This window comes from Carlito syrichta, unplaced genomic scaffold, assembly GCF_000164805.1.
Source record: "Carlito syrichta isolate Samal-C Ts95f unplaced genomic scaffold, Tarsius_syrichta-2.0.1 Scaffold314310, whole genome shotgun sequence".
Lineage (NCBI taxonomy): Eukaryota > Metazoa > Chordata > Mammalia > Primates > Tarsiidae > Carlito > Carlito syrichta.
The window spans coordinates 21,946-49,239 of record NW_007258406.1 but is presented as its reverse complement, the minus strand read 5'-3'; the positions used below and the strand labels follow the sequence as shown (position 1 = coordinate 49,239).

General features: G+C 39.2%; 1 protein-coding gene across 1 annotated transcript in view; it reads right to left on the bottom strand.

Moving 5' to 3' along the window:
* Nucleotides 1–7,343: 7,343 nt before the first annotated feature.
* The window catches only part of FAS (Fas cell surface death receptor), a 20,237-nt gene continuing 286 nt past the window's right edge, over nucleotides 7,344–27,294 (bottom strand). Inside the window, exons 2-9 of the mRNA XM_008071405.1 lie at nucleotides 16,767–16,932; nucleotides 14,237–14,374; nucleotides 13,072–13,180; nucleotides 11,169–11,230; nucleotides 10,657–10,722; nucleotides 9,407–9,465; nucleotides 8,454–8,478; nucleotides 7,344–7,681 (exon numbers count right to left, since the gene is read on the bottom strand). Coding sequence (XP_008069596.1) covers nucleotides 7,344–7,681; nucleotides 8,454–8,478; nucleotides 9,407–9,465; nucleotides 10,657–10,722; nucleotides 11,169–11,230; nucleotides 13,072–13,180; nucleotides 14,237–14,374; nucleotides 16,767–16,932 — 963 coding nt within the window. The remainder of the gene's footprint in view (nucleotides 7,682–8,453; nucleotides 8,479–9,406; nucleotides 9,466–10,656; nucleotides 10,723–11,168; nucleotides 11,231–13,071; nucleotides 13,181–14,236; nucleotides 14,375–16,766; nucleotides 16,933–27,294) is intronic.

Sequence of the window (27,294 nt, the reverse complement as noted above, 5' to 3'; positions counted from 1 at the left end):
CCTTAAATTCTTCCTCAACTCGTTGAGGGACATGGAGAATATATGTAGTTGATATTGTTGGTTTCCTTCTATAGTGGACATTATCTAGCATCCATTTTATCCTTTCATTTTCCTAAAAGACTTTTAATTTTGATCTACCTTTTCCCATAACTTACAAAACTTGGAAGGAACTTATCTGGTCCTTAACCCCAGAGGTATATCCTGAGTTACCTAAGCCAGTCATCATATGACAGACCACATGGGTAGGGAAATGACTAAAATTGGTTCAATCATCTGAAGGGAGATTTTTTTTTGTCTCTTTTTCTTTGCTGTTAGATATGAATAAGGAATCTGCTGCTGATTCACTGACAAATACATCCTATGACTATTCAGAAAACAAGCCCAGCAGATTGGAGAGTTAGAAAAGGATTCTGTGTCCCTAATAATAGCATTGAGCCACTGAATCAACCGACACTGACTTCTGCCCAGTGGTGTGCCAGTAAGTGCCTTTGAGGGCAGGAGGAAATTCCTGATTTGTAGCCTTTGCTAATTTCTGTAGCGTAAATATTCCCACCATGACAATAGCAAGCTACCAACAGTTTAACAACTGACTTTCAAAATTCTTAAGAATTTAACATTGACTCTTGTAAGCTGCTATAAGCAGGCTTTGGTGAACCATACCTTGGAGAGCCAGTTCGAGTTGGATCTTTAAAAACATCCTGGCACTCCTACCCAGAAGTCCCTTTCACTCTCTTAACAAAAGTCCTCCTGACTCTACACTCCCTGTCTTATGACACTCAAGAGAAGTTGATTCTGCCCTGGCCTGGTGCCTGTAGATTAAGCCAATCAACCCATCCCATTGCCCCAGTCATTGATTCAGGGTTTTCTTATAATCTCAACAGGTCAACAACAAAAAAAATGACTCTCAGTGCTAGGATGTAAGTGTTCTCTCTTCTGAATGTTGCGATATGTAGATAACCATTGCAGGTACCTTGTTACTCTCAGCCTGGCAAGTAGGTATATGAAGAGAATAGATCTGAGAAAATCATAAACAATTATGACTGGAAGCACTGGATTAGGTTAGTCAAACTCATCCCATCTCTGAACTTCTAGTAAGATATACCAATAACTTTTCCTTTTGTCTAGGCATCAGAGTTGGATTTTTTTGCTACTTCCTGTCAAAGTACAGAGTCCACAAGTGTAGTATATGCTTTAAATAACTTCATTTAATCTTCACACACAGACAAAACTCAAAATACTGAGATAATTATCCCTTTTAGAGATGGGGAAATTCAGGCTCAAAGAGACTAAACTATTTTGTTTCCACCTTTATGGGAAAAATATACATTTAATCCCAGATCTGTATGACTTTCCATTTATCACGGTAATACAACATAGAGCCACATGAGAAACCCTACAATCTCTAGTATTTTCTCTTGAGACCTATCAAGGTGCCTTATGTAACTGAAAAACAACTTGAGCATGAGTTTTAACTTAAAATTGTAAAACAAGACATTGTTTCTCATCATCTAATGACTAAACTGGGACCTAGGGTTAATGTAAAATGGTAAATTCATTTCTTGAGCACCACCCCCTCCCAATCTGAGCAAATAGCCATGATACATAATTTTTAAAAGGAAAATTAAAAGTCATAGCCAAGCTCAAAAATAAGATAAATCTTTCCTGATTGTTAAGAATGGCAAAAACAACTGTGATGATGACTTGGGCACAAGCCAAAACCTTGTTGGATCAGTGTCTGGACCAAAGCAAAACTTGCTCTTAGGTTTCATAGAGAATAAATATGCCCTACCTGAGACTGAACAGAAACCAGTCTTCCTTCTTAGAACCAGGCGCTGAGGTAGAGTTTTCTGCCTTGTGGAAGTCAGCTAAAATGGAGATACTGCCAAACACTCCCTAGGACTAAGGCTTGTAAAAAAGCAAAACAAAACAAAACAAAAAAACTGTGGGCATAAGATGCTGTCAGATCTAGACACAGTCTCATGGCCAGTAGATGAACCAAGCTGCCCCCAGATGCATGATTGAATCTGGGATATCACCAGTGAGTATGAGCCTCAAGATAACTCTGTAAATCCTGGCCCCAAACTGGAAACTCTGGAAAACCTTGTAAAAGAGCACAAAAAAACTATTAGACAGGAAGAGGTGTCTGCAGGGAAACAAAAAAAATCTGCCACTCAACATGAACCTACAAAGTTCAAAAACACAAGAAATACATGAGGAAGCCAACTTATGTAGCCATAAATAAGGACAAAATTACAACCTTTGCAGCGACTTGGATGGACTTAGAGTCTATAATACTGAGTGATCTAGCGCAGAAATAAAGAACTGAGTGTCATATATTCTCGCTGATGAGCAGACCGTGAGCAATCATTGTAATACTATATGAAAGGAATTGACAGTAGTGGGAAACTGCCGCTAGGTGAAGCCATGAGAGAAAGAGCCACACCAATGAGTGCAAAGACTTTCTCAACTGTTCTCCTACCCAAAGGAACTCAAAGTTCTTGGCTGACCTCACCAAGTGGCACAATTTTGCCTTACAAAGTAGGACTTCCATCTCTGGTCAAGAATAACTAGTACCAGATTTGCCTTCCTGTTCCCTACAGAAAACCGGGCAACAGGCAGTACAGACTGCGGTCACTCAGAGAAGAGAAATCAATGAGGCAAGTTCTGTGATTACTCAGACTTTTTGCCTAAAGTCACTTCTAGTTCATAACATAGGAGGAGAAGCCGGGCTCGGTGGCTCAGCCTGTAATCCCGCTCTTTTGGGAGGCTGAAGTGAGTGGATTGCCTGAGCCCACGGGTCCCGCCTGGGCAGCAAGACTTCATCTCTATAATAAAAATCAAAAAAATCAGCCAGGCGTGGTAGCGCATGCCTGTAATTCCAGCTACTCGGAAGGTTGAGGCAGAAGGATCCCCGGAGCCCAGCAGTTCGAGGCTGCGGTGGCCAGGAGCAGCCACTGCACTCCAGTCTGGGCGACAGAGTGAGACTCCAACTCAAAAAACAAACAAAAAAAACATAGGAGGAGACCCTAAGTAAAGCACAGTCATTTTGCTGAGTTGGAGTAGAGACTGGAGGTTGAGGCTGCTGGACTTTACAGAACAGTGCACTGAAGGGAAAAGCATTACAAAGAAAATAGTTCCAGATTAGAGGTTGTTTGGAGTCTTTGACTGAATACCATGGACAGATTTACAGGTAAATTAGACTCCAAGAGCCAGGCACAGAACAGTTACAGGGGAAAACACAACCACTGACAGCCGTAAGCAGAACAATTTCCAATGCTAACATAAGGGTGGAAAATGTTGAGATTCAAATCAACCAGAGTGAAGAGACATCATTGAACAGATTCAGGAAGTGCCAGACGTTAGTAGTAGGGCTAAGCCAGTTGTAGAGTTAAGGCTATTCTAGACCTGTCCTAACAAATATATGAATTAGAACTATGTAACATAGTAGTCACTACCCACATGTGGCTATTGAACCTTTGAAATATGGCTAGTACAGGATATTAGGCCTTTGTCCGACATAATTAGCGAATATTTTTCCCATTCTGTGGGTTATCACCCCACTCTCTTGATGGTTTCTTTTGCTGTGCAAAAGCTTTTCAATTTGATGGAATCCCACTTGTCTAGCTTATCTTTTATGGCATTTGCCTTTGGGGATTTGGTCAAGAATTTGTTGCCTACTACAATGTGCATAAGAGTATTTTCTACATTTTCTTCTAGGGTTCTCATAGTTTGAGTTTACATTTAGGTCTCTAATCCATTTAGAATTGGTTTTTGTCTGTGGTGATAGGTAGGAGTCTTGTTTCATTCTTCTGCATGTGGTCAGCCAGTTTTCTCAGCACCACTTGTTAAATATGGTCTCCCTTTGCTGGTGAGGATATGGAGAAAAGGGAATGCTTGTACACTGTTGGTGGGAGTGCAGGCTAGTTCAGCCTCTATGGAAAGCAGTGTGGCAATTCCTAAAAGAACTAAAAACTGACCTTCCATGCGATCCAGCAATACCTCTCCTGGGAATATACCCAAAGGAACATAAATCATTCTACCAAAAAGACACCTGCACACGCAGGTTTATAGCTGTGCTATCACAATAGCAAAAGCATGAAACCAACCCCACTACCCATCAAAAGAGGACTGGATAAAGAAAATGTGATACATATACACGATGGAATATTACATAGCCATAAAGAAGAACAAAATCATGGAATCTGCAACAAATTAGATGGAGATGGAGACCATCACACTTAGTGATCTATTACAGAAACAAAGAACTGAATACCAAATGTTCTTACTCATAAGTGGGACCTGACCATTAATCGCATTAGCACAAGGGAGGGCCAGCAGTCAATGAACACTGCCAGAACAGGGAGAGAGGGAGGGGAAAGTGTAACATCACAAAGGGTATCTGGTCCTAAGCCAGTGAGGGCTAGTTGGAAGTCCAAACTTCACCTGCATGCAGACTGCTTATACAGCTAATTCTGACTTGTACCCTACATATCTATAATTAAAACATAAAACAAAATAAATGTATAATTTTAAGAGTGCACAATTTTGTGGTTTTTAGGACAGCCACAAAGTTGAGTAACCATTGCCACTATCTAATTGTATAGATTAGATACAGATTATAGATTAGATTATATAGAGAGATTATAGATTAGATACAGAACATTGTATCACACTGAAAGGGAACTCTGTATCCATTAGCAATCACTCCTATTTCTCACTGTCTCCCTGGTAACCACTAATCCATGTTTTGCCTCTATGAATTTGCCTATTCTGGACATTTCTTGACATTTCCTATAATGATCATATAAGGAAAAAAAAAAAAAGAAATGTGGCTAGTCCAACTTGTGATGTGTTTATAAGTATAAAGCTTATAAGCCAGATTTTGAAGACTTAGTAAGGAAAAAAAGAATATGAACTATCTTATTAATAGGTTTCATACTGTTTACATGTTGAAATGTTAATACTTTGGGAATAATGGGTAAAATAAAATACATTATTAAAATTAAAATTTAAAAAAGAGAAATGGTCCAATAGTCACCAAGTAGCTAGAATGGAAAGTATGAAGGAACGAATATTTCAAAAGTTCCATTTAGCTTTCTTACTGATAGAACCTAACCCTTGAAATTTATATTTTCTTATCCATATTCCAGTATCTGGAATATATATATATATATATATATATATATATATATATATATATGTGTGTGTGTGTGTGTGTGTGTGTGTGTGTGTGTGTGTGTGTGTATATTTTTTTTTTTTTTTGAGTTGGAGTCTCACTCTGTTACCCATACTGGAATGCAGTGGCATGCTCCCAGCCACCGCAGCCTCCACCTGCTGGGTTCCGGCTGTCCTTCCACCTCAGCCTTCCAAGTAGCTGGAATTACAGGCATGCGCTACCACACCCGGCTGATTTTTTTATTTATTGTAGAGATGAGGTCTCGCCAAGTTGCCCAGGTGGGTCTCAAACCCACGGGCTCAGGCAATCCACTCACCTCAGCCTCCCAAAGTGCGGGATTACAGGCTGAGCCACCGAGCCAGGCTTGGAAGAGATCTTCTTGACAACAACCTTTGAAAATAATTAGTTAATTACTAAAAAGGGCTTTAAAAAGGAAATACCTCCTAAGAGACCAGAGAAAGCACTAAAGATTCATCAACAAGTTACATTTAGCAGTAGTTAGAGAAAAGGAAAACAAAGAAAAAAGCAAGCTTCCACCAACAAGCAGATAACCAGAAATATCAAAAACATCATTTTAATTATTTGTAGTTATATTTTATATTTCCAAACAAGAGGGGAAAAAATCCTCCATCAATGGAAGTTCATTAGGTAGTTTTAGGTATCTTCTTTAGTTTATGACTGTCTTCAGCTTACATTTATAAAAATATAAATAGTTATTTACTAAAATTCACATTTAATACAAATGTTCAGAAAGGTTTAAATACAAAAGTCAAAGAGTAGTAGTAAGAAGGGGGCTCATTTATCTAAGAAACTTCAGGGAATAATAAGAGAAATTCCTAAATCCAGATGTTGATTTTACTTTTGCTGTGTATAAGCTGGCATTTGTAGCAAAAGGGGACACATGAGGAGTTACTGAACATTTTGCTGGCTGGGGGCAAAAAAAAGAATCTACTTCATTACCTTTGGTGATAGATATGGGTTCATGACATGCCACAACGCTACCTTCTATAATAGCAGTTAGTATCTCCAAACGAGGCTAGAATTCTAAGAGCACTCCTGACTTTTGGTGAATCATTAATTATTTCTTTGGTGATACTTCTAGGTTTGGGGGTATATTAATTAGGCCATCAAGATGAACATCAAAAAGAAAATGGAGAGGTAACAAGGCTCTGGTAATACTCTACTGCTCAAAATACTTTTTTTTTTTTTTTGAGTTGGAGTCTCACTCTGTTGCCCAGACTGGAGTGCAGTGGCACGTTCATGGCCACCGCAGCCTCGACCTGTTGGGCTCCGGTGATCCTTCCGCCTCAGCCTTCTAAGTAGCTGGAACTACAGGCGCGCGCTACCACGCCCAGCTAATTTTTGATTTATTGTGAGATGAGCTTTTGCCAAGTTGCCCAGGCAGGTCTTGAACCCGCGGGCTCAGGCAATTCACTCACCTTGGCCTCCCAAAGTGCAGGATTACAGGCTGAGCCACCGAACCTGGCTTCAAAATGCTTTTGATACCTGAGAAACAAGTAGATTCTTTTGATCAAGTAAAATGGCACACAAATATAAAAGAGTCAAATATTATAGTTTCTGTGAGAGTTCAAAATTGAAATACTGCACAATAAAATGCAATAATCTATGCAAAGATCTTGGAGGTTATTAAATTCTGCATTCAAGTATATATGTGTTACCTGAATATAATCACCTCAGAGATGTAAACATGGAGTTGCAGAGGTCATTTAAAGGCAAATTATGGCCTATTCAGTGACTGTGACATTTCAACAAAAGGTCATAACTTCTATGGAAGCATGGAATGGGGTCAGCCTGTAGACAGACATCTGTATTAACATACAGTAGTTACACTCACATCTACAGAATCATACGCTAGTTGCTAGAGCATGACCCTAATCTTTTGTCCTTTGCATATGTTCTTATAGGTATACCTAACATGTCATTGAATTTACTCTTGACTGTGTCCGTTTTCCCAACTAGATATTAAACATCCTTGAAAGCAGAATCATGAGCTATTAAAAATCTGTAAATATATTAATCTCTAAAAACCTAATAAATGATAAGAAAAGACATTCCCAGAACACACCCAGCAGCATATACAGCTAGTGATGAAGGCATTTTCAAATACTGATTGTAAGTGTTCCTAACTGAGTTAGTTGTTTTCACTTTAGACCAAGCTTTGGCTTTCATTTTCATTTCTGAAGTTTGAATTTTCATGGCGACTAGTAATGTCCTTCCGAACTATGTCCCGAATTTTATCTGCAACAGCACAAAGATTGGCTTTTTTGAGATTATCAATCAGTGTGTTATAGGCATCTTTCTTCCCATGGACTTGATACCAGGTATTAAGCAGCTGGACTTTCTGTTCAGCTGTATCTCGGAGATTGTCATTCATGATCTCATCTATTTTGGTTTCATCCACACCATTCTTTCGAACAAATTTTTTAACTTGTTTTATTGTCATGAGTTCAGCAATAGTAGTGATGTAATCACTCAAGTCAACATCTGAAAGATAAAAAATAGTCTGAAATAAATGAAGTCTCCATTACAGAAAACCATGTTTATTTTTTTTTTTATAGTACTTCAGAATATGGGCTAGTCCTAGAGATCTAAAGAGCTAATTGGGGGAAAATGAAAACAAAATAACCTTAAGTTCGAACACCAATTCCTGCTATGTCCCCAGTAATTTGTTATAAGACCTGGGTGTGATATGTAAAGTCTCTGTATCTTCTTTTCTCATTTATAAAATAAGAGGTTGGGAAAGATCACCTCTAATATCCCTTATGGATTTGATGATCAATGGCCCACAAACTTAAAAGAACAAGCAGAAAGTTTATGATCATCTTATATCTGAATCACAGATCAAATAACAATGGATTAGAATCATGTATGGAATTATACAGTTGGGTATACCAATAGTAAATGAGTTTAGAGATGAGTTTAACCCTTATATCAATTTCTGCAGAAGTTGTGTAATACATCTAACTAGTTATAAAGGAAAATTCTCTTAGGCCTCAGAATATAGTATCCTAGTGTTAACTGATTTATTTTTAACTAGGGTTATACATTACAATTTAAACAAACTGCCTGATAAATCCTTTATAGTAAGTGGGAACTATACAAGAACTGCACAAGAAATAGATTTGTACAAGAAACAAGATACACAAGAAAAAGATCCCACAATATGTCACTCAAATTAGCAACATTATTTTACTCTAAAGTGGGCTTATTACTCCAAAGAAAGCCATCTCTATGAAATAAAATGACAAAACCTTACCAGATGAATTAATTGGCACTATTTCCTGGAGAGAAAAAAAAATGGAGGCAGAGAGAGAGATAAATAAAAATATGTCTGGAATATTATAAGTGTAAGCTTCTCATTTTCCCTTAATTCTGAAAGAAGTACAATCAGTTGCTTGATGTATAAAATTAGGAAACTAGACTGAACGATTAAGGATTATTTTACCATCCAATTTTGATTTTGAAAGGTTCTAGCCTTCCTGAAAACTAAGCAATATTGTCTCATTTTTTACAAAGGCAAGGCACCTAAGGGTGTCATGGAATAGGCTGAGATTACCTTTTGTATAGACTCATTAAAATAAGCAGTAAGCATTATCACTCTAAAATCTTCTTCACTGTAACTGTTCTTGTTTATGACACTAGAAAATGGTTCAAATTGAAATTTTTTTGTACCATATTGATTTAAAGAACCCTAACTCCCACCGAGCCCTGGCCCCAAATAAGAAAATTATTCAATTAAGTGGAACTGATTTCTTTTCCTAGTGTATCTTTTTGCTATTTGAAATGCCTTAATCCCATATATATTGGGAAAATATATGGCAAGAGATGAGGTCAACAGGTGCTGGAGGAAGTTGAGCTGTGCTTTTATAATGGACTTTAAGAGCCATCTCTTTGCCCAGGTTTAGCGACTAAATCTACTCTCTGGAAAATTGTCTCTCTGCAGGGATAACACCAACATGGAATATGGAGCTTGGCCAAGTCCTTTTTTCAACTCATATCCAGCACACTCTCACTACAATTTTTGTGTAGAAACTTACTTAAAAATTGGGCACCATATCTCAATTCATATTTGATGCCCCTTTAACCCAAGCATACACAAATGCAATAAATATTTGTTTAATAGAAAGTAGAAAATAAAAGGCTGAGTTACTAATTTCAATTTTTTTTTTCAAGAAAGCCAACATATATTTCAACACCTACAATATTTACCATTTTAGATTCTTGGTGACCTTGGTTTTTATTGCTGCACTTCTTATGTTTTCTCAGCACTGAAACATCAAATAAATTTTTATCAGACTCAAACCTTAGGCTTGCAGGATGCACATGAGAACATACTTTCACATTAAGAGAAGTATAAGAAGGAACTTAAAGGTAGCCAAACAGCACAGAAGGCAGCACCATGCTGATCTCGGAACTCTCAACCCACTGAGTCAAGTATTCTAGTGATAGGGCATATCTTAATTGAGTCATCTAATTACCACACACTGGCCTAGCATGGGGATGACTTTTGATGTATTGTATGGCCACCACCACTCCCTCACCAACAAAGAGGTAGTTGACAGGGCTACGTCATGGCACAGAAGCCATAGGAAAGGAGAGCCAACATCAACTTGCCATGGAGTAGCACATAATGTTCAGAAATTCAAGTACACACACTCACCAATAACTCAATATAAACACTCAATGAATGTATGCTCTGAAGTCAATGTGAGATGGAAGAAAGGTCTCTTTATACACAGTTTCTGAGCACAACTACAATGTTTAAACATTAAGAATGTTTAGCTAAAAATGTCTAAAGGCAAGAAAATCTCTTTATCTTCAGCTGAACTGAAGAAACTGCATTATTCCAGTGAAGAAGAAAAAGGATGCTTCTGAGTTATTGAAAGTTGGTATGATCCTATATTTTATGAATGATTTAAAGGGATTTTTCTAGACTGATTATGATTATGCCCAATTTTGACTTATCTGATGACTTCACTAAGTCACTCTTGCATAGATTGATCACCATAGCAAGTTAAAGAGGAGAAATAATTAAAAACATGCTATTTTGTCAAAGGAGAGGAGACATAGAGAAGGACAAGCTTATCAAGTGTTCCCTGGAATGCCTTTCCTGGGAATACCTTTGCTTCTTGAGTTCTTCCCCCACGGGGAGATCTCCATGAATAGTGAAGACTTACTTCTGATTTTTGGCCAACTCTGGTGCTGCAGAGAACCCTTGTTCATGGGGAAGACTGGAACACCACTCAATGCCCCCAAACCGTTAATCAGAAACAATAGCTGAGGGATAATTTCATCTGTTCTTATCAGCTCTCAAGGATACATTCAGTGGCAGGAAATTAACGAACAGCAGATGTGCCTACCTGGTAGCTTTCTCATAGGTAGGAGATGGAGGGAAATTCTTGTAAACAACTACTTTCCAAGTCACTTCAATCTACAGTTTGAACAAAGAAAGAACTTACCCCAAGCAGCAATAATTCCTAGAATTGGAAGCAGGATACACAGCCATAACAAATTAGAGCTGGATCCTGCAGATTGGAACATTGGACATTTTATAGAAAAATAAGCAGTCTTTAAGAATAAACAAAGTATTTTCAAATAATCAAAAGTGGTTGGCTTTTCTTCATGTTTTACTGTGGGGATGGGAGAAAAGAGAATATAGCCATAAAAATAAATAATTGGCCTGGTACGGTGGCTCAGTCTGTAATCCCAGACCGAGGCAAGAGGACTGCCTGAGCCCGGGGGCTCGAGACCAGCCTGGGCAACTTGGTGAGATCTCATCTCTACAACAAATCACAAAAACTAGCTGGGTGTGGTGGTAGTGTGCATCTGTAGTTCCAGCTACTTGGAAGACTGAGGCGGAAGGAACACCTGAGCACAGCAGGTCTAGGCTGCGGTGGCCATGAGCATGCCACTGCACTCTAGCCTGGGTGACAGAATGAGACTCAACTCAAAAAAATAAATAAATAATTACCATTCTGTTTGCATTTGGTGTTGCTGGTTAGTGTACATTTCTCTATGATTCCATGTTCACACCTAGAAAAAGAATCCAGGGAAAATTTAAAAACCTTAGTGAAATAATTCTCTATCATTTTCAATGGTACACTATAAATTAGGAGCCATTTTACTCATCTTTGCATCTCTGGCAAACATATTCCTTCAAATATTTCTAGATTAGCCCTAAAGCTGATACATGTTAATAACGTAATTTAAAGGTTTGGATGAAAAATTTCTTAAGGAGTGACTCTATGTTTTAAGACTTCAAGAGTTAAGGGAAAGTAATAAAATACTGGCATAAAAGAGAGAATGAAATGGACACAAAAGTAAGCTTAAAACTGGTAATAGAGTTAACACTTAACTACGAGGGCTTAAACTAGCTCTTAAAATAGACTGCCAAAAGTAATTTGAAAAAATTCCCATATGGCCAGGCACAGTGGCTCACGCCTGTAATCCCGGCAATCTGGGAGGCTGAGGCGAGAGGTTTGCTTGAGTCCAGGAATTTGAGACCAGACCAGGTAACATAGCAAGCCCTCACCTCTGCAAAAAAATTTTAAAAATTAGCCAAATATGGTGTCGTGCACTGTAGTCCCAGCTACTCAGGAGGCTGGGGAAGAAAGATTGCCCGAGTCCAGTAGGTCAAGGCTGTGGTGTGCTGTGATTCTACCACTGCACTGCAGCTTGGGAGACAGAGTGAGACCCTGACTCAAAAAAAAAAATCCATAGAAAAGTAACATGGCCAGACAATAGCCACTGACCATGAAGCTGCTTAGGGAAGCCACTTGGCTAGCCCTTAAAAGTTGCCACTTTTAGCATCAAGAGGTCATTGGAAGACTCAAGAGGTTCATGTGGGATTTTCTTCAGACAGCCTAATCCTTACAGTTCACAGCCTGTCTCTGCCCATTACCTAACTAAGGTGAGCCTGGGAAATCAGTTAACCACCACAGGTCCGGTAGCTAACTCATGGAGATAATAGTATTATCTATCTCTAGCAAATAAGACACAGGCATCATGTCCCTACTTTTTCAGCCTATTAGGTGAACTAAAAATTAACCGAAATGAATTACAAGTTTAAGGAGAGACAAATGGATAGTAAATCTAAATGTTTAGCAAAAGCTACTTGGACAACACATATTACCCAACCTGATCTTCACATAAATGAGGTAGCTAGGACAAGTAACTATTACTTGCATGCCATGAGTGAGGAAATTGAAGCCCAGACAGGTCAAGTGATGTGTTCAAATTCACCCAGTTAATCAGCAGAAAATTGAGATGTACAATCAGGTTATTCTAACACAGGGTCAAAACCAAACTCTTTGGCATAAAAGACGAGTCCCTTCATAATCTGGCCCTGAGTCCTTTTCAGTTTTTGCTGCACCCCAGCCAGATGTCCTGTTTGTCTGAGCTTCCTCCATTTCTTTGCAGTTGCTGCTTCCCTGCTTAAAATGTGCTTTCCATTCGTGTACACCTGCTAATGCTCTTTCTTTTCTTCATTCAAGACTCAAACCATGTGTCATGTCTTCACCCCATCTCCTCAGCAGAATTTAAAAGTTTTCCTGAACACAAGATTCTTCGGAGGCTTGTCACATGGTGTTGACACATAATAACCACTGCTTTTTCTTGACTGTCTCTGTCTCTAGACTGATACTTGATGCCAGAACTGTATCTCGCTCATATCATTAACTTAAGCAGCCAGCACAGTGTCGCTTGCACAGGAAGTGTTCAGTAATGTTTAAAAGAGCAAATGATCATATAGTTACCTGGAAGCAAAACAAGACTAGAACCCTAATTCTTAACTCTTAGTCCATGTTACTTCCCTAGGAAGATGGCATATTTTAAGGTATAGCTAGTGTTTTAATCGGAGAAAGACTAAAACTTACTTGGAGCAAGGGTCACAGTGTTCACATACAGAAGCGTTACAAAAAAAGTTTGATTTACATCTGCACTTGGTATTCTGGATCCGGGTACAGTTTTTTTCCACTTCTAAGCCTAGAAAATCAGTTTGCAAACTATTAGTTGTAGTACCTAGTTATAAGTGGACTATGAAAATGGCAGGCTTCATGCATTTTTGAAATCCACTGCTTCTATTAACAGTCACACCACCACACCATCACACGGAACTGGTGATTACACACAAAACAGGCAACCCCAGGTAGAAATGGCCAGCAATCAGCAGAGTTTTAAGAGGACAGACAATCCAGCAATCGAGACGAAACTCACCATTGCCTAGATGACTCCCTTGTTCCTCTAGCCTAGAGCCTACAACTCAAAATGTGATCTGTGGACCAGCCACATCAGCATCACCTGGGAGCTTGTTAGAAATGCAGAATGTTAGGCTCCACCCTAGACTTACTCAATCAGACCAATCCCAAGGGCTTCACTGAGAGATTCTGATTTCATTGCCCTGAGGCGGGACCTAAACATTGGCATTTTTAGTAGTCCCCTAAGCAATTCTAATGCAAACCCAGGGGTGAGGAATATTGATTAGAGACTAAAAGGGAGGAGAAAAGCTTTATGTCCAGAGGTTTCCTGATACACAACAAAACTAGAAAGTATTAGTAGTACTTGAAGTATTTCTGTTATATTTTAGTCTGGGCCCTCAGAATAGATTGAGATATCCACGAAAATTCAAGTCCCCAACTGGAATTATCAGGACAAACCAAATCCCCAAAGAAGGAGACAGCAACCCATCCACCTCTTGGGTTTCTCTGTCCTTGTATCTGCAGGCTTCTGAGCTCTTTCTGACCACGAACAAGAGCCAAAAAAACAAGCAGAAATAAAAATAGCTTCTGAGGTTTTGACTGAAGGTGATGACTCCTGTTGCTAGGGCTCATATTACTTCATTCTCCTACATCTGGAGAACTACCCAGCCTTACTCATACATGTCTAGACCAATGGTTAGCTCAGTACCTAGCCAGGCCCATCCTTCCCCTTCCCATATGTCAACATAGCACCAGAGTAGGTCCGAATTGCAAACATTATTATAAAGGAGTCTACATGAAGCACCAAGATTGGTCTCTTTTAGTTGCTTTTGAAGACTCTTACCATGTCCTTCATCACAAAATCTGCATAATCTGCATCTAGAAGAAAAATGATTTTTGTCGGTGTACTCCTTCCCTTCTTGGCAAGACACGCAGACTGGCTCGTCCCCATCGGCTGTGCATTCCTTTTCTTTACGAAAGCCTACCCGTGAAAAAGAGGTGCAAGTGTTTGAACAGGCAACAGTCTGGGAAGTATGCAAGGTAACAATAAAGAAGTTGTAAAACACAAGGGTATGTGAGAAGTAGGCCAATGATACATATACAACGAGGGAGAAGATTATTGTAAAAATCATCAAGAGCCAGAAAGTCTCCCAAGACAGAAGAGTGACTAAAGAAATATGCCTATAGATATAGGATGACTAACAAGAGGACCATACAAAAAACAAAACAAAAAAGGTAGTTCAGAATAACCAAATGCTTTACCAGCTATCTTCTTGGGGAAAAGAGGAGAGGTTGGTAGTTTTATGTTCAGAATGGAGATGGCTGTTACTGGCCCCTGAGATTACCAAACCAATTCACATTGGTATGACTTGTCACTTTACTTCGTAAGGTCCACAAATCCTCGCAAGATATAGTATAGTTTAAGGAAAAGAATATTTGAAATTCTGAAGACTTTACTCAAATCTTAAGTAGCTATAAAATCTTCAACCAAGTGTTACTCTCTCAAAACCTGAATTTCATTCTGCATATGATGGAGATAGTTATCCTTTGCTTGAATTGCTGCCAGAACTGCACATGGTCTGCCTAGTGGATTTTCACAGTTCTTTTTTCTCTCCCTTTTCTTGTGTTACTTTTCCATCAAAAGACAGGGTATGTTTGGATGAGCAGGCATGAGCATATTTATTCTGCAGCCTCCATGTGCTGGGTTCAGACTATCCTTCTGTCTCAGACTTCCAAATGGCTGGGTCTACAGGTGTGTGCCACCACGCTTGTCTAATTTTTTTAATTTATTGTAGGAATGAGATTTTGCCAAGTTTCTCAGGCTGGTGTTGAGCTCCGGGGCTCATGTAATCCTCTTGCCTGGCCTCCAAAAGTGCTGGGGTTACAGGTGTGAGCCACCACGCCCAGACAAAGAGATTTATATAATCGAGGATTGTGTTAGAAATATACTAAAAATATGACTTTGATTGATACATAATATTCCAATATTTTAGTACTCCACTTAAGCAATCCCACATCATTGGATATCACAATGAAATGTTTATTCATACAATATTTTCCTTTATTTTGATTATTTTCTTGGTGCATTTTCCTATAAATCAATTACTGCCTCAGTGAGTATAAGCATTTTTACATTTTTGATCCATACATCCAAATTTCTTTCTTAAAAGTGTGTAATAACTTATATCCCAATAGTGGCATATGAGAGTTCTTACCTCAAAAGCAAATTCACCAGGGCTGAGATCACTTCTTAAAGGAAAATAAAACAAAGCAAAGGCAAAAAAGCAACAGACAAAAATGCTTAATAGCTTGATGTGCAAAGCATATCTTCTTGATTTTAATTTGCATTTTAGATTTTCAAATTATGAACAAAGATTTCGATTCATAGCACAAGTTGATTGTGTTTAGTAAGTTAAAATAAAAGCAGGAAGTCATTCTTTATTCCTGTTTTGAGTAGAGTTGCATGTAAATGGATTTAAGTATAAACAGGTTGTGTTATAGGGGAGATTTTTCCATAAGGGTTATTAAAATCTGACAGGAGGCAAAGGGAGACTGGTAGAATCTTTTCATAAACAAGACCCATGCCTGTTTTGCAGCATGAGAGAGGGAAGCCTGGTAGGCCAACCATGAAACCTATTACCGTCCTTTTTGGTTCTATCAGTCTATCTCATGAACCCATATGCTTTACCGTCCTGTCTTACTTCACAATGCAGTTGGGAGAGATCCATATCTGTAGCCAACTTTACTCCAAATGGAAAAAGTTTGCACAGTTGCATTTTGTTTAGCCTCTAATTTGCTAGTGCTTGAAGCAATTCTGATCTGAAATTAGTTTGCATTTCAAAGTACTGATTTTTTAAAAAACTGTTAGTTTCTGTTCGTTGCTTTTCTAGTTCACCTAGTTATTCAGCTGCAAAATGCAAATATATTTTGCAAGTTTCAGTGCTAGGATAGCTTTCTTAGAGACCTTCCGATTGAAGGGGAGTGCTGAGATATATTCCCTAAGGGTAGAAGTCCCTTGCTTCCAGAGTTCCACTATTATGATGAGATATCCTAGTCAATTTTGACATAATAAGCTTTAATACATGCAAATGACTCTTTTTTTGCTCATAAAAAAATGGAGCAAAATAGACAAATTTTCTCATTTCAGTGGTGTGTGTCATTTGTAAATTATATTTATTTGTAACTACATCAAAACAAATGTGATAAAATGAATGAAACGGGTCTTGGGAAAATGATTTTCTAGGTGTTCATTTTTCTCCCAGTTATGCTACATAATACAGGAGAACCAAAAGCTGTAAAATTATTATATTCACTACTCCTATATGCTACTCCTCACCCTGATTTTCGTTCAAATCTCTGGATGTGCAACATACCAGGAGGACAAAACTTTTGGCACAATTGGTCCTCGTGATGCTGACCATCCACACTCCGAATCTTGATTTTAGTAATATTTTTCCCCAATTCCAACCCCTTGGGGTTAATATCAGTCACTTGGGCATTAACACTTTTGGACCATAATCCAGCGACAGAGGTAAGTACCTGTAAAAGAAAAGCATGAAGAGAATGTTATTGATTTCTGACCTAAGTATAATGGTAAACAGGTGCAGTTCACTCAAAATGGTGCTATCTGCTGTGCACAGTCAAGGTCAATGTGGGAATGCCACCCTCTTGGGGACGTATCTCCAAGAAAGGTGCAGATCACCTGCATGGCAGTTCAGACTACACGTTCTTCAAACCACACTACCATCATGGATGGTAGCAGCCCAGGCTCTGCTAGAAAATGAACACTGCCTTCCACTAACCACTCTGTGTTGGTAGATCAAATCACTTAAATTCTCTAAATCTTAGTTTCTTTATCTATAAAGTGAAAATAACCTCTTCCTCATAGGTTTGCTGGGATAACTAAATGGAACAATGCACTTAAAGCTCTCACCACAGAGCCTGACACATAAGTAAGTGCCCAATAAGTGGTATTGTTATGATTAAAGTTCTAGTGAGAGACAGCATAGTGGAGCGGGAAAAAGAGAAATTTCAAAACAACTGTGGTTTGAATCCCAGTTCTGTGTGTGTATGTGCATGTCCCCTATGGGTATAGCACCTTGTCCTTCTTGGTATGCTAATTTCACCCAATATTTAGGGGACACAGGATTAGTAGTGGGCCCACAATTCCTGGTTTAAATGGTCAAGTACCCAGAGAAGCAGCGGAGATAAAAGAAATAATTTGTCCAATAACCCGCAGTTGAGAGGACTCAGACCCAGCACACTTCTAGCCCCAATCTAAGCTGTTTCAGATTTGTAAAATATTGGATTGATGCATAAGTTCACAGCATTTTTCGCTTGCCTATGGAATGTAAATGTCGCACGATTGTTGAATGGTTCATCACATTCGCCAATTCTCGGGTTGACTGACATGGATCACTGTGTATTAAAGCGTTTAAACAGTCATCATCAAAGCCTGATGGTGTTCTTGAATGTGGAGAATCACTCAGGTCAAAGTGGTCCTCTTTGAAAAGACATCACAATTTTCTTGCCATGCTTTCCCGGATGGCATTCTCCCCGTAAACTCCACAAATGTTTCAAGCCGCCTCCACTCCCTTTACCCCTCTGTTAAACTCAAATAGAAGATGTTAGAAGTGTTTGGTTGTTTTTTTTTCCCTTGACACTCCATCTTCTTTAGCCCACAAACAGCACTAACTTTTTCTTCAAATAGGCAAAATGCAGGGAGTATTCACAGGCACAACACTGTCATTCCAAACAAATGATAATCAAACTCCCAATACCATGGGAGTTTGCTTGGCAGTGTTGCCATACCTAAAACAAATATTACAAACTTATGCATCACCCTAATAGTTTCCTAATTACAGTACTTTTACTTCGTGTAGGCATGCAAACAACTCAATTTGTTTTCAGGCAAGAAGACTGCAGGTTAATTAGACAATGAACCTTCAAACCGAGTGGATATTGGGGAAACGGATGGTGTTTGGCAGAATTTCTCTGAGAAGCAGAAGCCAGTCCCAAGCCCACTCATCTGAGAAAACTGTAACAAAAGCCCCAAAGCCAGGGCTCTGGCAGGCGGAAAAGGTGAAACTTGCCAGCCCTGGCCTGAAGTTTGGGAAGAAGTGGAGTTTGTGTTTCCCTCTCCTTAGTTTGGGTGCTGAATTTCTCAGAATAACCGTGACCATGAGTGCAGTCTCTTGAAGTGAGGATCCGATATGCAGTCATATTGAAACTGGAATTCATTCCTTTGAACATCTCAGAAGCAAGAACACATGAGAGCTTGTTCCTTGTATAAGATGATAAGAAACTGAGAGAACCATTGGGTATTCATTTATGATCGGCAGCACCAGTGAATAATCACTTTTCATAGCCCACCAGGTTACTGAATGGAAGAAATGGTGCAAGAATGGGCAGATGATGACTGACCACCCCTGCCCGTGTGCCACTCCAGTCTGACAAGTTCTCCACACTTTCTCAGGAATGGTCAACTCTCGGGATCTAACAAGGCAGTTACAAATAGAGCAACATCTCAGAGACTGAATTAAACAAACTACTAGAAGAAACTGAGACTTCCCATTCAGGATTATTCCAAAAAGTCAGTGTGGCAATCAGCCCTGAGAAATGAGCTAGGATTTATAAAGGAAGCAAAAACTTTTTTTAAAACTCACCTTTTTTTTTTCCTGTTCTTATTGACATTCAAAGCAAACAGGAAAAGATTTTTTAAAAGCAGACCAAAAAAAAAAAAAGAAGAAGAAGAAGAAGAAGAAGAAGCAGTAGCAGCAGCATTGGACGGTGAGAAATAACAGTTCTCAGAATGGCAAGAATGAGCAGACAGATACCCAGAATAGTCGGTGAGAGTTCCCAAGCTGAGTACAGGCATCAGACTGCAAACAGTCACAACACTGTGAGGGAGTAGCACACTCTACCGTGATCATGGTGAAGAGGTTTTACTTCTAACCAAAGCCCACGGGGGAGCTTCTCCAATATGACCCAAATTGTTCTCAACTACAGCAGAAAAAAAAAAAAATGCCCTCTTAATGACGGGATAAATGGTCCAGACAATTCAACGTCAGATGTTTAGGGATTAAGAAAGTGGAAGGAAGGGGACTAAAAGAAAGACATTTCAAGAAAAAAAAAGTTTCAGCAAGATATTATCTTTTAGCACATCACAATTTGAGTAATGATTATTTCTAGTTTTCAAGACTGTGAAGGACTTTTTTCCTTCATTGGCTTAATTCAACTCATTTCATTGCTTAACTCATCTTTTTTCTACAATGCACATGTGTGCACTATAGAATAAAAAAATTAAAAGGAAAATCTTTTGTGGTAGTAATATTGTGTTAAACCTAAAGATCTATATTAATTTATCCCTTGTGTTTTTTTTTCAATAAGTTAAGAAAATCTGGATAATAATGATAGTGAATTTATAATAGCAACTTATCTCATATTTGAAAGGTGGGAAAACAATTCTAGATCTTTGAATTAATAGCATTGAATCCTTCATATAAATTTTGTGAGTTTTTTTTTCCTTCTTGAGGTTTCTTTGGCAGTCTTGTGATTTTTACTAAATCAAACTATAACTATTAACCTTGGTTTAGTTGGGTATATTTTCTTAAATTAGTACAATGAAGGCTATTTTATTTCCCTTTGGTCCACCGAGACTAAGGATATCACTATTCATAATAGTTGCTGGATGGTAAAGAAGATTCTGTTTTATTTTTAAAGTAAAAATATTGGACAAAAAGATGTGTCACACTAAAGGCAACTTTAATTTTTGAAATCAAAAGCTTAGTTACACCAATCACAGCAAAATGCTAACTATGGTTTGCACGAAGTTCTGTCTTTGACGAAATTTTGGTTTACTTTTCTTTAAGAATTCTTACCAGGGAAATATACTTAATTCACCACACCCTGACAGATTTCCATGTGAAAATGCAACACTTGAGTTGCTGGCTGCCATGAGACAATGAGATAAACAAAAGTTATATCATAATTTAGGATCTCCTATGCTGTTACTGGACTATAAATAGATATATTTCTCAGAAGGCTATTCTTAAAAGTGTACCTTTTTATACAAGTATAATAGTTACCCTTACAACAAGTTTAATAAAATAAAATACACAGTTTAAAGGTCATTAATATGAATGCTAATAGAATTACTGGAAGGTTAGACATCTCAAATTGAAAGTGGACATTTAAACCTCTGACTCTGGCCAGGCGCGGTGGTTCACGCCTGTAATACCCATCACTTTGGGAGGTCAAGGTGAGAAGATTGCCTGAGCCCAGGGGTGAGACCAGCCTGGTCAGCTAGACAAGACCTCATCTCTACAATAAATTTAAAAAATTAGCCGGGTGTGGTGGCATGTGCCTGTAGTTCTAGCTACTCAGAAGGCTGAAGTGGAAGGATCACCTGAGCCCAATGGGTCAAGGCTGCAGTGGCCACGAGTGTGCCACTGCACTCCAGTCTGGGTGACAGAGTGAGACTCCTACTCAAAAATAAATAAATAAGTAAATAAATAATAAGTCCTTGGTTCTGGATTTCAAATAGATTGATGAGACTAGATGGGTTACAACTCAAAATAAATAAATAATAAGCCCTTGGCTCTGGATTTCAAATAGATCAGTGAAAATAGATGGGTTATAGAGTTCCAGAGAAAAAGAATCTCTTCCCTACCCCCCAACCTCTTTCAGAATTCAGCTAAGAGGTAACAGAAGGCAGAGGGACATTTAAGAGAATGGTAGACATAGAAAATGAGAATTTTTTTTAAAGGTGTTGACACCAGGAAAGCTTCCAGCTATTTCCTAAAATTTTAAATATTTAAACTGAAAGTTGTCATCTCATTATATTTATGGTTTAGAGCAGAAAAGACTTCATAGATGACCTAACCTTAGTACCTAACAGAGACAGCTCTGCTCCAAGTTGGTGAAATGGCTGGCCCACAGCCATGCATCTAGCACAAGAGATTCAAGACTCTTATGGGCTAAATTGTATCCCCTCCCCCGACACCCTTAAATTCATATGGTGATGTCCTAATCCCTAAGTATCTCAGAATGTGACTGTATTTGGAGGTAGGGTCTTTATAGAAGTGATTAAGTTAAATGAGGTCAGTAGGGTAAGCACTAATGCAATACCACTGGTGACATTTTAAGAAGAGGAAATTTGGACACATATACAGACAGAGGAAGACAACAGGAAGAAGAAAGACATTTACAAGCTAAGAAGAAAGGCCTGAAACAGATTCTTCCCTCATGGCCCTCAGAAGGAACCAACTCTGATGGCACCTTGATCTCAGACTTCTAGCCTCCAGAACTGTGAAAAAAATGAATTTCTGTTGTATAAGCCATTCAGTCAGCAACCCTAAGAACTTAGTGTAAGGACCAAACTTTTCCAAATCCTTACAGGAATCAGAATCATCAAGTAATAGGCCCGTGTGTGTGTGTGTGTGTGTGTGTGTGTGTGTGTGTGTGTGTGTGTGTGAAATTTGACAAATTAAGTATATATATTTATGGTGTACAATATGATGTCCTGAACTATATACACATTTTGGAATGACTAAATTGAGCTAATTAACATCTGTATTACCTCACATGCTTATTTGCATGTGTGTGTAGTGAGAACACTTAAAATCTACTCTCTTAGCAGTTTTCATGTATACAACACATTGTTTTTAGCTATGGTCACCATGTTATACAATAGTTATCTTGAACTTATTCCTCCTGTCTGATATTTGTATATCCTTTGACCAACATCTCCCAGCTCCCCACACTTTCTCCTCCCTACCCACGCCTGCCAGCATCTGGTAACCACTACATTCTACTCTTGACTTCTGTGAGTTGAACCCTTTTAGATTCCACATGTCTATTTGTGAGTATAGGCCCAATTTAAAAAATCAGGCCCAAATCCTTACAGACATCCATGTGAAAAAAAATCTGGTATAAGATCACTTTGTGTATTTTTATTTATGTATTTTGGGGAAAAAAACTAATGAAATCACTTCTTTCATGTAGAAAAATTGATTATATTTTCATTTCAGGCTTTCAAGAATGTAGTAGTACAAAATGGCATCATTATCCTTATTTTTTACACAAATACATTAGAGATGCATTATAGTATTGGAAAAGATGAGCATTAGGACCAATGATCTTTCTGCGAGGATGGCTAAAAGTCAAAGCTAAATTTTCAGCAAAGAACGAGAGCGTTAACCCGTGTACTCTGAGTTCATTCTCTCTCTTGGTCTCTCTCTTTTAGATCTCTGCCCTCAAAGATTCAAAGTATCTGTCGTTCCTCACATCTTACATTTTTATAATCTCACAGAATACAGAGGTGCACGGAGTTTAGACCTGGAGGGGGGTGAGATTAAAAAATTAGAGGCAAAGAGGAACTGGAATTTAGATGCTGTCTCTGAGAAAGCTGAGTAATGCTACACAGCTTGACTGAAGGCCAGCCTGTCATTAATAAATTTAGCAACAGATTGATTCTTTTTAAAATTTACTTTTATTTTATTACAGAGACGTGGGTTAGAAGTAAGGATTAACTACACAAGCAGGCTGCATGCAGGTTAAGTTTGGGTCTCTAACTGACCTTTACTCCCCCAGTATAGGACCAGATATTCTTTGTGTTGTTACATGCTTCTTCTCTCTTGCTCCCTTCCCCAGCAGTGACTGCTGATCCCACATGACGGAGTATTGCATAACCATAAAGAAGAACAAAATCACAGACTTTGTGGCAAATTGGATGGAGTTGGAGACCATTGTACTCAATGTGCTATCACAGAAACAATTGAATATTGCATGTTCTCATTTATAAGTGGGCCCTGAATATTAATCACAATGATAGATTTATTTTAATTTTGTAGGTTTATCCTGGTCTACAGCTTAACACCACCTACAATAACTTTGCTCACCTTGTTGGGCTGAGTACACTTGCCGATTGAATTTGTCATCAGATTTGCTAATTTGTAAGGCTGGCCTTGCTCCAAAGGCATAATCTTATGCAAAATTTACTATCATCTCCACTTAGCAGAACTGTGACTGCCATTTCTAAGTGTTCACAGATGGAGTGACTGGGTGGCACAACAGTTCCTTTTTAATCAAGAAAGCAGTTGTGACCAAAGGGGAGAACTCACTCATTTCCTTCCTGGGAAGGCAACATTACCAGTCTTACAATAATCAACTTGACGTGTATGTGCAATTATGTACATGTGTAGACAAGGCTGGGAAGCTGTAAGGATAAGGATAATGATGCCATTTTGTACTACTACATTATTGAAAGCCTGAAATGAAAATATAATCAATTTTTCTACATGAAAGAAGTGAAGATTTCATTAGTTTTTTTCCCCAAAATAAGTAAAACAAAATTGCCTGTGTTGGGGGGGGTGGTGAAATAATGAGTGGACTTTGTTTTTAGGTATTTGCTTTTTGTTTCACATCATAGGTCAATTCTTCTATATTTAACCATTTAAAAAAGAAAAGATGGAATCACTGTCCTAAATTTGGTTTCAAGTTGCCTTTTAGCAGTTTCAAGCTTTAAGTGATATTATTTTATTATTCTTCATCATAAGTAAGTAGTCTTTAGTATCTACTACAAAACATGTGCTTATTAAGGGACTTTTGCGACTCAAGATAATTCACCCAAATCACTTACCTTGCTAGGGGGTTTTTAAGGGGGGAATTTCCTTTTGTAGGTTTCAGACCACCTCTTAGAAAACAGTTATTTTCTCCAACTGGCAGTTGAACTATAGTGATGTGGCTTCCCTTGAGCACTCTAGTAGCCTTCAGAGAAATTCTTTCAAGATCCTGACACTTGCCTAGATTATTTATAAGTAAATCACTCATCCATTGTCCCTGAGGGCTTACTCAGAGACAACATCTAAATTCCAGTACTTCTTTGCCTCTAATTGTTTCATCTTCCTCCTCCTCCTCCAACTAAGTGCAGAAATAAAATTTCTTTTTCCAAATTAAACTCTGATTTGCTGCTAAGGGTGATGACTGCATTTCAGGCGTGATCATCAGATGACTTTTCATTTGTCTAACTGCAGCTGATAATGGGGGTCCTGATGGTCCCCCATATCAGTTTAATTTTGGTTTCCTAGTCTTGTTGTCATTTATACACTTGCATTTTTCCATCCTGGTTGTTATTGTTTTAATTCACATTTCATAATTTTATTCATAAGACTTATCAAGTCCTTTGTGATATTAGTATAGCCCATTTAAAACAAAAATAATCCATTTCATGCTTCTTGGGTGGGTTTAAAAAATAATTCAAGTACAAATTAGGCAGTTATTCTTTATTTCCCCCTAAAAGTATTCTGTGTGGTTACTTGTAGATACACTGGGTATTTCCCAAATGCTCTCTCCTTTCCTTTGACCATAACCTTAAGAAAACTGTTCTAAGAAATGTCAAGGAGAAGAAACTGGCTGCTTGGCCGATATACTAGATAGTACAGACAAAAGGATATGATACTATAAGAATCATGCACTATTTTTTTTTTTTTTTTTGAGTTGGAGTCTCACTCTGTCGCCCAGACTGGAGTGCAGTGGCTGCTTCCGGCCACCGCAGCCTCGCCTGCTGGGTTCCTGCGATCCTTCCGCCTCAGCCTTCCGAGTAGCCGGAATTACAGGCATGCGCTACCACGCCCGGCTGATTTTTTGATTTATTGTAAAGATGAGGTCTCGCTGCCCAGGCGGGTCTCGAACTCGCGGGCTCAGGTAATCCACTCACCTCAGCCTCCCAAAGGCGCTGGATTACAGGCTGAGCCACTGAGCCCGGCAATCATGCACTATTAAACCAAACAAGTGCCCACAGCGTTTTCTCAAACAAATTTGTAAAGTAAGTTTGACTCTTTTTCTGTCTCTTTTAGAAATGTGTGAGTGTTTAGGGACTTCAAATTTATTTATTTCAAGTGCCATAGAAAAAACACTCAGAAACAGGGGCGAGAAAACTAACACCATGAGGGCAGGGAGAAGGAAAGAGAAGCAAAGGGGTTAAGCATGGGGATATTTGCTGACGAAAGTAGGCATCAAAGACAGAGGACCCGAGAAAGAGAGAGGAAACACAGGAAAAAAGCTCCTCACCCATCCACGTCCAACCCACGGAGAGAAGTAAACCAATTTGCTTCTCTGTAGTTAGCACTTGGCCTCTTATTTTATCTACTGCTGACACCAAGGAAGCACTAAGTGTGAAGGCATAAAAGCCAGCATTTTCTGGAGACACAGAGGTGACACAGCAGTGGAAACTTCTTTTAGAGTAGAGACAATTCGTGGGTGCAAAGCCAGGTTCTGTGTAACTACATTTAAAAGTCCATTCAGAGCGTGAAAAATGAAGATATGCTGGAAAATGTAAGCATTGATGATATAGGTTGATAGGGTTATGTTTGATTTTTAAATTTTTACTCAGCTGCATTTATAAATTGTATTTAATAAATCTTAATTTCCTAGGCCACATATATATAAATATAATAAATTATATTAATTTATATTATAGGCAAATGTAAATACGTGTATATGTTTCTAAATTATAATACATATATAAATAAGTACATATAAAAATGAGCATATGTGTCCATATATTTGTGTGTGTGCATTCCTTCAGACAAGCAAAGTTTTCTTGGTGCTCTCAACATTCAGCCTCGGGTAAAGATGCTATTGTACAAAAGTTAAACCAGCACGTCTCCATGCTTTGATAATTTTGTTACACTTTGCTAATACTGTTGTCCAAGAACTAAGAGAGATTTTGAAAGCAACCAAAGCTGCAACAGTGCCGTGGTTATAATAAGAGAGAGAACAGTGCATCTTGAGGTTGTATAAATGGTTTTTCCATTTTTGAATCTTAAATTTTTCTTTAAAAAAGTTTCTAAAGGAGCACAGATATCGCACATTTTTTCCTGAAAGACACAGGGGGAGTTTTTTTTTCTAATCATAAGTGGATTCAGACATCACAGTCTTTTCCTTCCCACTCTTGGAGTCATCTGGAAACCACATGCAATCAGCAAACAGCCTTGGGCTTTGGAATGAGATCTGAGTTCAATTCCAGCTCCGCCACTTCGAGCTGTGTGAACTCGGTTGATTTCCGAAGCTCTCTGAGCCTCCATTTCTGTAAAATGGAGACGAGGACATCTTCCTCACTTCCCGGCTACTGTGAGAATGGACTAAGACCACATCTGTAAACACTTCTATCACTATGACTGGCACTTTGTTGGGGCCCAGTGAAGTATGAACCTCCTGGACTCAAGTCCCTTGGAGGAGCCACCAACGAGCTGACACTTCCGAGCGAGGGACTCTTCCTCCAGAGTCTGCTGCGTGTCTAGGCCAAGCACAGGCGCCCTTTTCCTGGGCGGTGGGGACGGGCACCACACCCCCCCCGCCCCCCCATCTGGAGCAGGGAGGCCGGGCAGAAACTACCGTGGGAGTCCAAGCTGCAGTGACGCACGGGCTTAAGGAGAGGAATTCCCGGAAGGGAAACAAAAAGTTTCTTTTTCTGTGTTGCGATGAGAAGGTAAACAAGACTTGAGAGGCACATTTAGCCCCAGGATAACTTTTTCGCGAAAGAAAGGTGCCTTCCGGAGCCTGGGGTTTGCACTGCTTCGGGGCTGACCTAGTCCCTAAGTTTGCGGGCGGTCAGAATCCGAGCACTCTCCCAAGGCCAGCGGGCTCTCACCGCCCCCAGCTTCGCGGCGCGCACACTCCACTCCGAGCGGACCTCTGGCCTGGCCTCGTCCCGGAGACACCCCTCTTCTCTCCCGCCGGGCTCCAGCTCCAGCCACCCCAAAGCCCCCCAAGCGCCTGCCGCGATCCCTGTCCGCCCCCACGCCCAGCCCTGCCCCCCGCCGAGCGCAGGGGTCCCCGGGGAGCGCCTGATCCTCTCCGCCTGCCCGGCGGGGTCAGCACTTTGCATCCAGACAGAAG